General features: G+C 35.1%; 2 protein-coding genes across 2 annotated transcripts in view; one reads left to right on the forward strand and one right to left on the reverse strand.

Annotated features, from left to right (window-relative positions):
* The first annotated feature begins 1960 nt into the window (after window positions 1-1960).
* Window positions 1961-5790, forward strand: LOC126979244 (AN1-type zinc finger protein 1-like). The gene is made up of 3 exons (XM_050828522.1): window positions 1961-2442; window positions 3583-3685; window positions 5244-5790. Exons 1-3 carry the CDS (start codon window positions 2159-2161, stop codon window positions 5769-5771), a joined length of 915 nt encoding a protein of 304 aa, XP_050684479.1. The 5' UTR covers window positions 1961-2158; the 3' UTR covers window positions 5772-5790.
* A 1084-nt stretch (window positions 5791-6874) lies between these two features.
* Window positions 6875-12275, reverse strand: part of LOC126979157 (lutropin-choriogonadotropic hormone receptor-like) — a 57162-nt gene continuing 51761 nt past the window's right edge. The window contains exons 10-13 of the mRNA XM_050828402.1: window positions 11096-11212; window positions 9486-9580; window positions 8454-8642; window positions 6875-8036 (exon numbers count right to left, since the gene is read on the reverse strand). Coding sequence (XP_050684359.1) covers window positions 6953-8036; window positions 8454-8642; window positions 9486-9580; window positions 11096-11212 — 1485 coding nt within the window. The 3' untranslated portion in view covers window positions 6875-6952. The remainder of the gene's footprint in view (window positions 8037-8453; window positions 8643-9485; window positions 9581-11095; window positions 11213-12275) is intronic.

Consider the following 12275-nt stretch of genomic DNA (forward strand, 5'->3'; position numbering starts at 1 on the left):
TTCTAATCTTTCATTTGTACGTTGCTCATTTTTAGGTGCATTAAACGGTAGGTTTTGTTGCTTTGCCTTTAGCACAGACTTCACAGTCTTTAACTGTGTTACTTTTATTGAATTCTAAGCCTTCCATAATTTTCTTATCAAGTGCTATTCTCATTTGTCCTTCATTTAGATGTGCTAACTTTCTATGCCATTGCTGCATTTTGCTTGCTTCGCAGTAATTAGCTTTCTCTTCTATGTTTTCTTTAACGTAGTACAAACCGTCTGAATGTCTCTCTGCTTTTAACAGAATTTTATTGTTTCGCATCACGATAGCATTTTTTGTTTAAATAAAACTGTTCCACCTTTGTCTGTTATTTTTCCAACTGACATTAGATTTGTAGTCAGCGATGGTACGTACAAGGCTTCAGTTAGTTTCAGATTTGGTATTTTATAGGTGTAAAGTTTTGCTGGACCTCGTCCTTCGATTTGTGAAAGACAGTTTTCTGATGCTAACCTTAACGTTTTGTTATTAGTTTTGTCCATATTAATGAATCTTTTCAATTAATGACTCATATGTGACGTACATCCGCTGTCAAGACAACATTTCTTAATTTTTTCTTTATTATCAGACGTATTTAGGCATGTTTCTTCTAAGCAACATAGACTTGCATTATTTTTATTAACTCGGTCCACTTTTGACCAGCATTCATGAGCTTTGTGTCCTTTCTTTTTGCATTTAAAACATTTAACAATAAAGTTTTTATTTTTGCCACGTTGTCTACTATACAGCGCCTCTTGTTCAGAGTTTTTTTCACTTGTACTAGCTATATTTTTTCTTGCCTCAGTTTCTTCAATTATCTTTATTTTCAAGTTGTCTGGATCTGGTAGATCATCCCTGGATTCTATTGCAATTCTAAAATTTTCAAAAGATTGAGGTAAGCTGTAAAGCATCATAATACTAAGAAGATCTTTATTAATTGGTATGTCCATATCTGCTAGTTTATCGACGATATCCATAAATTTATTCAAGTGATTGACAATATCACGACATCTTTCATCTTCTTCAATATCAACTCTTTTAATAGGCTTGCTTTTCTTGCAGGACCTTTGCTATAATATATGCTTTCTAGCGTATCCCAGACATCTTTACTTGTTTGACAATTTTTAACTTGTTTTAATTCGCCCGGTGATATTATGAGAAATAGCTCGGCTAATGCTAACTCATCTTTTTCCATATAGTCATTCAATGCATCACCTTCTCGCGTTGGTCTCTTAATTTTATTTGAAACATATAGCTCCAAAGGCCAAGTTTTAATAGTACAGCTTTTGCATGGATCCTCCATGTATCGTAGTTTTCTCTTTTCAATTGTTCTATGTGCACGTGATTACTCATTTTTCTCTTTTATTCCCATTTCTGGGCCCATAACCTGTTATAGATAGAGCAGAGTATCAGCAGTAGACTATGAGCAAATCAGTGCATTCACCATTATTTAATATAAGAAAACAACTTTATAAATTAATTACAACTTTTTATAAGCATGACAACGTAATAACTGCTTTGTAGTCATAGTAACCAAAAGTCACTAATTTCTTCTTCTATGAGTAAGACCTCTATGATATCAAGAAAATGAACAGTGGCAAAAAATCGAACTGATGATATATTTTTTAAATATTTTTGGTAAATAGTAATAAAAATATTTAAGAAACTTTAAATTCAAGTGCTTATTTAGTCATATCTCATTCAAATTCATTTATTCTAAAATTATATCATGATAAACTATATAAGTTACTTAATTTGGTATAAATCATATTAATCTTAAAAAGTTATTTATATTGTAAAATAATTTTAATTTATTTATAGAATATAAATTTATACAAATCGCCAGAGGCGATTCCATTCAAGCGCCAACTTACGCTTGACACCCTTGACAGTTGACACATTGTAAGTACGCTTATGTCAAAGTTATTAATGATTTCAGGCCAAAATCAAAATAAACATTTTTTTAATGTATTCGGCAGTATTCGGTATTACATATTAGTTCTATTTTAAATTATTGCTTTGTTATTGTTGTATATATTGACCATGACTTTCAAGTATTCTCATAACTGTTATCCAATAAAGTGTTAATTAACATAATAAATTATATGCTAGCTGAAACAAGGTCGGTGGCAGTAAATAATGGAATTTCCGTCTCTTGGTGAACATTGCCAGTATGATAGCTGCAACCAAACAGATTTCCTTCCACTGCAGTGCAAGTGTGGTAAAGTCTTCTGCCGCGTTCATTTCAACGACCACTGCCTATCAGGTCTATGTGAATTAGCACCAAAATCCAGAGAAATTAATCTAAGGAATGATGATGAAATATTTAGGTGTTCCGAAAATTTATGCAAGAAAGGAAATTTCCACGAAATGCTATGTGATAAATGTCACAAACATTTCTGTGTTGAACATAGGTTCCATTTGTAAGTACAACGTAATTTTTTAAATACTTTTATAAAGAAATATATTTTGATGTGCACTGTGTAATGTACGTTCACATATACAATCACATGTACAATATGAAATGTTATGAATCATATTTTTTTTTTATATTGACACACAAATTATCTTGCCCGAGGCATAGCCTGTACAATGGGTGCAAGACAATGATATATTTAATACAATATACGTACTTAAACATACATAAATACAAATTACAATATTGACACTCTTATGGGCATTATAAGGTTGCATTTACCAAATGGCTCATCTGCTTATTACGGAATAAGCAGATATAAACAGACATATTTTTGTGACTAGCAACAGTGCTTGCCATTAAAATATAAATACCAATAGAGGCCATCTAGTGATGACTTCAGTTATAAAATTAGACTAACTAACTTGTATAGTATAATTAACTTGTTTTTAATTATAATTATATTTACACCACTACCATGGTTTGACCGATGTTAATAGAAACATTTTTCATGCACTGGTGCATGCATTACATGCTTCTTATTATTAGCCTTCCAGAATTATGTGTTGGACCAGTAAATATGTTACATTGTAAATTAACAATGAGAGGCTATTTTTTTTCAAATGTTAGAAGTTCTACCATTAACATGGATACTGAGAGACACTTTTTTTCTAAATGTTAGTAGTTTACAATGGCTTAAAAAAAACTTCTCTATGTTTTAGTTTCTAAGTTAGGTGAGTTCTAAGTAAGACTTATGTGTTGACTTTGTTTTGATAAGGAAGAGAAATGTTTTCTAAGTACTTACATTGCAAAAATATGATTATTATTTTTAAATTCCATTTTTTGTGTCAACAATATGAAATTGTACCCAAAATGCTAAAAATTACCATATTCTCTTCAAAACCACTAGGCCTAGAAGAATAAAATTTGGTGTGCTTAGGTAATAACCTCCTATATTGTCACTATTGAGTTGGTCCACTCCTTACCCACCTGTATATATAAATTGATATCCCCACCAGCACAACTAATGTGATTTGTGTTTTGCACAGTAAGTATTCCTAGGTTTCAGGGTAGCTGGTGGCTAATATTATTTGTGTAATTCCAAAAAACAATAAATATATTTATTATTGACTGCTGATTGTTACAGATCATGTCCAGAAATAGATGATGATGTGATGGCACTGAAAATTGAACAGCTTGAAGCACCAAGAAGACAATTTCATGAGGTGAATAAACATTTACAGGAAAAGGTAATGTTTGATTGAAATAATTTAAATTTGAGAACACAAAAGTTCCATAATTCTATGCCTGGTCCACATATACAGAACAATTCAAATTCAAATATTTTTATTCAAAATAGCATTTAAAATCACATATTGAACATCAAAATTTACCACCCACTCGAAAATGTATGCCTCTAAAAAGAATAGGTGTGAGAAACTCAGAGGGATTCTTTAAAAAAAAAATACTATCACTGTGTTATATATCATGCAATAAAATTTACAACTGTGTCTCTCCACTCCCAATCTGTGGTATTAAGAAAGTCAGTAACCTTCAACACAAATTTTTTTTAACAATTCTTTTGGATTTTTTAACAAATTTTTTTTGGTACATTTTCTGGGATCTTGTAAAAACATATACTCTATTATGATGACAAGTTATTACCATTAAATACATCTTCAATAGTATGCCAAAACTTGCAATCCATACTTCAAGGCCCTTAACACGTTGGTGGACAGTAACACTCACAGGCGTCTATGTGATACGGCAGTACGCCTGTCGAAGTCTGTGTTTTTACTTGCATAAAATCAGTACGCCAAACGACGACTGATTTTCCATACTATAATAAAGAACGCCATGTACTGTTACCACAGGTATAATTAAGACTTTAGTACTGTAACAACACAATTTCCAAAAAATCGCCAAATAAAGCACCTCCACGCTCACATTCACGTTTTTTATGGTCCTCTCCCTACGCACACTACGGTCATGGGCGTCATAGTTTCATACGATGAATCGAGTAGTGCGCCGGTGTTCCGACATGTCGCTATATAGATTTCGCGCGCAATTTTTAAGTAAAAATTTACTACTGTTTATTTTCAATGAAATTTTATTGTTTTATGTATACCAAATACTAATTAAAGTCTAGTTGCAAATCTAAACAACGTATTTACGTTGATAATGTTTGTTGTGAACTCGATTTTGTTGTACTAAATTTGTAACTAAATTTATTGCAAATATCTCGAGACTCGCATGAAAAATAACAAAAACGACTTCAAGTCCTATTTGAATCGAGTGAAGACCCATTTGCTAGTAGGAAAGTACATATCTGATGATCAGTATCAAACATCCCGTGCCGGATGCACAAGTTCAGACAATGAATCTCTTGCCTCATTTACAAGATGTATACGCTAGACTAGAGCTGCTATATCATCTGGCGTGTCAACATGCTCTTCGTCTAGTTATGCAGAAGTCGATGGTGACAAATCTTCATAGTCTGACTAGACTCAACTCAATGAACATAAAAGCGTGTACGACTATAGCCGTTGTGTCATATCATACATTTTTAAATATGCGTTATGACACTACACCCGTGGGCAATGTATGAAAATAAGTAGTGTCTCAGTAGCACCACTCTGCAACCACTGACACAGTACTGTCCACCAACGTGTTAATTGAGCTTTGTGATCTAAATAGATAAATAAAGTATTCTGTATTTAAAGCATATTATTGCAAATTTTGGCATATGTATATTATATCTTGTCTGAAATAGATTGCACAGTGTTTAAGACACAATTGTTTTTTTAGATAACAGAAAATATTAGAAAAGCTCTGCAGTCATCAGCAAAAGTAAAAACTGCTTCTAAAATACATCTTATGAGAATAAAACAGAAAGCAATAGGTCCTAAAATTCTGCCTGCCAATGAAAGAACATATTTTTCAATAAAAAAACCAGAAGACATGGAGGCAAAACCCGTAGTTATTGTACATGATGAAGAAAATGTTGTGAAAATAGTGACAATTTCTATAGATCCGGATTTAAAAGGTGCTGTACCAGTTTTTGTGAGTTCAAAATGGAGTTTGGGAAGAGCAATTGATAGTATTTGTGAAACATGTAATATCATGAACGATAATAATAAGATTGGACCAACGAAGCTGAGACTGTTTAGACAATTGGACGGATATTGTATTAGTCCAACAAAGATGCACATAGAGATCAAGGAATTGATTGCCAGTGAAATATTAACGGAAGGTGATAAGTTAGTGATGGAATATATCAGCACAGATGTTATGAACAGTCTTGATGATAGTTCACAGGTATTTTTAAGACAATAAATTAATCCAATATTATTAATTCACTGTTTTACTTATAATAAGAATTTATTTGCCTCCTATATAAGGGGCAAATAGTACCTAATTTCTACAGTCTAACAAGGTAGTTTTGTTTTACAAATTCAAATATTTTTATTGAAATTATATTGAAAGTCAAAATCTACCACACATTCGAAAAAGTATGCCTCAGACCTGAGAAGAACAGGTGAAAGAATCTCGGCGGGCTTCTTTTTTTTCCATAAAAACTTCGTTAAAATGTAATATCATAACTCTAACTATGGTGGTGCATATGGTCGCAAACTATGGGCCTTATGAGTAAGCTCATGGTGGCTCAGAGGGCAATGGAGAGGGGTATGCTCGGAGTACCCTGCGAGATCGAATCATACATGAGGAGATCCGTAGGAGAACCAAAGTCACCAGTCAGAGGTAGTGGGGCTGGGCACATAGTTCGTCGGACAGATGGCTGTTGGGGCAGTAAAGACCTCGAATGGCGACCACGTACCGGAAGACGCAGTGTTGGTAGGCCCCCCACAAGATGGACCGATGATCTGGTCAAGATTGACGGAATACGTTGGATGAGGGCAGCGCAGGATGGGTCGTCATGGAAATCTTTGGAGGAGGCCTTTGTCCTTGCCTTCTTCCGGCTGATGATGATGATGTAATATCATAATAAATTCATTATTTAATTGCCTGAGGGCGGTCGCTACATTCCCAATCAGTGGTATCATTAAGAAAGTCATTTATATTACAGTAACCTTTACCACACAAACCATTTTTAACAATTCTTTTCTATCTCGTAATACATTTGTATTTAACATTTCCTGTAGTTAGTCTGGATCAAATTGGTCAAATTCTTTCATCGTGACTACTTATAGATAAATCAATGTCAGTCAATCTAAAACATAATAAGATCAAAGATATATTTTTTCTGTATACCTACAGTCCTTTATACAAAGCTGGCGAATTCGTGCATGGGATAAAGAATATATCTAAAAGAATACACGCAACATCATTTTCTGTGAGATTTATGAAAATGTTCGATTAGGTATTGCCAACATTAGACTCATACAAGACACTTAGAGAAATTTTGGAATAAAAGACATGTAAACAAAATACAATAAATAACTATAATATCGTTTGTAATCTTATAAAATATTAATATAATTAATTACACTTAAAATTAATTAAAGCATGGCAGACCCATTTTCTTTAACCTGCGAATGCGAACTTTGGTAATCTACTAGGGGCAGTAAGGGAACCGGAGCTGAAGGATTCGTGTGCGCTGTTGGTGGCGGAGTTCTCAGTTTATATTTCTCCACCAACCAATTACATCTCCCCGTGCGCGCTATCAGTGTCAACAGATCCCTGCGGTATTGTTTCGTGAGAATTGCATACAAAAATGGATTCGCACAAGCATTTAGGGGGTAAAAGAACACAAGCAACACTTTTCCATGGCTGACATCGACTAAGGGCACACCGGCTAATGCGGTCACTCCGAAGAATGCAACAGGTGCCCAACATAACAAATCTGTTCCGACGAGTAAAGCCATTTTGTTGGCAATTCTTCTTTCAGCGGCGGCCGCGGCGCCTCTGCCGCCATATTTCTCCCCGCCTCCACCAAGGGATCTATATATCTGTACGTAACATATAACTATCGTTACCCAAGCGATCGCATTGGTCATAAATAAGGAACCCTGATATACAGCAACTCCAATATTTTCACTTTCCACCGGCAGACAAATTGACGTTGACGAGTAGTCTGATACACCTGCGAGAGGTAATCCGGCCATTAATACAGAGAAAAGCCAACCGCCGATCATTATTTTCGCGGCGGCTGTCAAAGATATCCTCCTTTCTAGGTAAATTGCGTATGTAATGGCAAACCATCGCTCCAAAGTGACAATAGTGAGAGTGAATACTGATAATTGTCCAGAAAATACGGATAGGAAGCCGGCTATTTTGCATCCGACGCCGTATTGCCAGTCGTAAGCGTAGTTAAAGAACTCTCCATAAGATCTTAAGTCTACGACTGCTAGCATGAAGAGGTATAGTCCTGTGCAGAGGTCTGAGAAGGCAAGATGGCACATGAGGAAGCGAGGCACTGTCATCTCTGTGTGGTTGGCGAGGAGTACCAAGAGAACAGCCACGTTGCCGACCACTGCTGCGGCGATCACGAACCAAACGCTGGCTCTGAGCCACGACCACCCCATTACGTCTTCGCAAGGATTCAGCGCGTCTGGTAGTGGCGTGCATTCCACTTTTCGTCGACTGTAACAGATATAATTCTAGTTTTAATGGAGTCGTGGTAAAACATTTAGGTACTGATTGCTAAAAACACTATCATACAATCGCTGATGCATTTGTGAATGGTCAGACAATAAATATGAGACATGTTTGAAATACTTTCCTCAATTAGTAATTTCTAGGTCTTTGAACTAGAAGGTTTTACTAGTCACGTAGTCGATGCCGGCTACCTGAGTAGTAGAGAGGGAACCTTATTCAACACCAAGCAGTAGTGTGGAAGCAATTTTCTACTTTCGATTTGAAGGGCGTAGCTATTGGAATTACTATTGATGAGCACTATTAAATTTGAATTTTTCAATAATCTTGAGTTGGGCCTTTTTACTTACATCCAGATAAACTTATTGCTCGTCGTAGCTATGCGGTACTTTCGGGAATACTAACCTTCGACTGAAATTAGAGCAGTCGCCATAGGAAGCCCCCAGGCTACTGTTGACAGTATCATGGAAACCGTCTCCGTTGAAGTGATCTCTGTCGTCGTCTTCAAAGCTACCGGAGTCAGAAAAATAGTCGCCCTCAGACCAGCCAGTGTCGTCCTCCTCGCTTGTTGTGGCAGATGTGTCTCTTATGTCACTACAAGAGAATATATTAAAATTGCTTGAAAAAAGGGTAACAATGTTTTGTGTGGTTGTTTGAATAAAAAATTTACAGTTCATACCTATGCATTCAAAAGCTTGTATATTACACTTTGCACTTTTCAGAATAACGCGGTGTTTCTTTTTTAAAATAACGATTTGGATACCGGGCCAGGAATCTTTCAAAATTCTATTAATAATGTACTTTTGAGAATTGTTCGCAAGTACCTAGACGCATATTTACTTCCAAAAATCATCCAGTAAAAGGTGAAGATCTTTAGAGAATAAAGATCTTGAGTAGACTATCAGCACTATGCCTATTTGTAGGTATTTTGCGGGTACTTGTAAATAGTCATATTATTTCGTAGTTTTAGTACATATAATACCGCAGCTAGTGAAATGACTGTCCTTTAATGAGGCTTTACATCTTATGTTTCAAGGTGACGAGCACAATTGTAGTGCCGCTCAGAATCTTTGGATCTTTCAAGAATTCTGAGCGGCACTGCATTGTATTTTTTTTAATTTTACTTTATTCGACAAACCAACAATATTTATGCACAAATGTGAAGGAGACTTAAAACGAAAAGACACAGCAAAAATATCAATAACTGGTGTGTACAAAAGATTAAGAGACATACAGATTAATTAAAGTAGTGTAACAAAAATAATAGTAATTTCTACAAATTAGCTCCCTTACGCAGGGAGTCAATGACATTATGACGAAAGCAGGTTGATGTGGATGTAATGGGCGGGGCGTATCAATTTTTATTAGCTGAAAGTCCTGCCCGTCTCGTCACTAATTTTGATAAAAAAGTATAATTACTAAGCATGGATAACCTACCTGTAGGGAGCAGTAGTTAGCTTCACGAAAATCGGCGGCAGAGCTCTGCGACTTCTGGTCGAAGACTTTCTGCGTTCGTTGTCTTTGTCACACTTCTGCACAAATTAGTATTTTTTAATAAGTAATTTTATTTTTATATTAATTTTAAAATTTCTGTCTTATTAATAAACGCAATGTAAATTTACTCCAAGCTTAAAATAATTTCTTCTTCTGTCATGTTATTCTGTAGTGACAAAGATAAGATAAAGTTTTTCTGGATTAATTTTACTTCGCCTTTATTAATAACACAGGATAAGTATAAAAAATAAATTTGGATGTATTTATTTATTTATTAATATTTGGGAGACTTACAGCTAGCTTACAATTATAACTTATGAAATAATTAAAACTAATGAAGGCTACTTAAAAGTTTCCACACTTATGTAGAACTATTGATATTATTTAATTTTACGCATTAAAACTATATTAATACAATTATTTAAATTGGAAGAACTTATTAGTTAAAGTTATTTTTAATTTAGTACTAGATATAGAAAATAAATCTAGATCTACGTCATTTGACAAGTCGTTATAACTTCTGCAGGATCTAGTAATGAAGCTATTTGCACGATAGTTACACCTCACCATGGGAGTATGTAAAAGGCTAGGGTTACGAATTGGAAAGGCATGCGCTAGTAGTCCAAGCATGCTAAGTAACTCTGGACAGTCGATCTTACTGTTCGCTAAACTGCATAAAGACGCCAAATCTGCTGTACGACGCCTCTGCTGAAGCGGTAGCAAATGAAATTTTTTACAAATGTCAAAGTAGGTATGTGAAAACGATACGGCTCGGTGTTGAAGGAATTTCACAAACTTTTTTTGTATTCTTTCAATACGGTTAATGTAGACATTATATTGGGGATTCCATACTTGTAAACCGTATTCGAGGTGGCTCCGTACATATGAACAGTACAGAATTTTAATGGTTTTAAGAGAACTGAACTTCGATGACGTTCTGAGTATGAAACCTAACGCCTTCGATGCTTTTTGTATAATACATAAGGCAGTAATACCTGGTGTCTTTTGGCTAAAATATGCAGACTAACTTGTCGATATGGTGTAGCATACTTATTATTTATCACTAATTGCGACAATTTCGATAATGGTTAACGCTTCAAACATTTCCTAACTTACTGTAAGTTAATCTTTAAAACACCTTTTCATATTCTAATAGCAACTGTAGTAGTAGTAGTTCACCAGTACCACAACGACGCCAATTTCTGTCGTGAAGCAGTAATGTGTAAGCATTATTGTGTTTCGATCTGAAGTGTGCCGTAGCTAGTGAAATTACTGGGCAAATGAGACTTAACATCGTAGCTCAATTTGTAGTGCCGCTCAGAATTTTTGAGTTTCTCAAGAGTCCTAAGCGGCACTGCATTGTTATGGGCAGGGCGTATCAAACCAAATAGTAAGTACTGCTTTGTACAAAGATGGTAAAGTGTAACTAACATTTCTGAAAGTGATGTAATATGTGGTGTTGAGACATCATAAGGTGTGGTGGAAAATTATGTTGCGTCAGTTAGCCATTATTTTTAGGTGCGTTCCTGAGAGATACTATAAACTATGTTTACTTGAATCATGATAGCCAACTGCGTTTCGTAGAGAGCGTGTCTGGCTGGGTTGTGTCGCTCCGGGAACGCGAACGCACAGCAGTGGAAGTGGTGGGTTAGGTGAGCTTTCTCTAAATGCTGGAAAACATATTGATTTTTTAATAATATTATACGAAATTGACTCAAAATTTCCGAACACGGTGATAAAATATTTCAAGGTAAGGTAAACTCTACCACTATATACCTATTCTAGCTTCAAGTTTTGTATTGGCTTTGTCTTAGATCATTTACGGCCGTTCCCAATATACTATCTACAGATAGAGATAAATTGCTACCTTCTAGTAGTCAGTAATTAGCTGTCAATAATCCGAAGCAGTCCCAATATACTCGATAAATCATTCTTATCGCCTTATTCTGGAACGCGTGAATTGCAATTTCCATACAAACTTCTATCGCTGGTGAGCTATACGTCGTCCCATTGACAGACAGCGTGTACGGATAAGGTGAGTTACCGTCGATAAGTTTATTGGGACAGAAAAGTCAAAGATAGTTACGATTTTTATCACAATTAAGAGATAGACTGAATATTGGGAACGTCCGTTATACTTCTAGATAGACAATGACAGCTGTGAAATAGTGAGTTTAGAACTAACCTCTAATTAGAGCAATTCACGTACACTAACAGAAAGTGTCATACAAATCGCGAGTGTAAGACGTGGCTTGCACGCACGCTGAACTAATATTCCTGGCCTGTTTTTATCGGTTGTCTAACAGAAACTCTATCTAGACGTATTAATTTTCTAACGGGTTTATATTTGTTACATTGGTAAAATCAAAATGGTGACCATGATAACATTTAAACCATAACGGCCTTGCAAATCAACTTCCTATAAAGTTATTTTTTTTTATGAAAATAAGGGACGGGACGAGCAGGACGACCAGCTGATGGTAATTGATACGCCCTGCTCATTACAATGCAGTGCCGCTCAGGATTCTTGAAATATTATTATCAGGATAAATATGCTATTAATATTAGATGAATATTCTATTATTATTATGATAAATATTCTTATTAGGATGATACTCCTCGCATAATATTTTCTTATTATTATTTTTTAACTTCAATTAAATGCTTCGTCATGTTGTGTAGCATTCACCTACATTATATAAACAAATAGGAAATGCGTCCTTTTGGCTCATT

Source organism: Leptidea sinapis, chromosome 3, assembly GCF_905404315.1.
Source record: "Leptidea sinapis chromosome 3, ilLepSina1.1, whole genome shotgun sequence".
NCBI classification, from domain to species: domain Eukaryota; kingdom Metazoa; phylum Arthropoda; class Insecta; order Lepidoptera; family Pieridae; genus Leptidea; species Leptidea sinapis.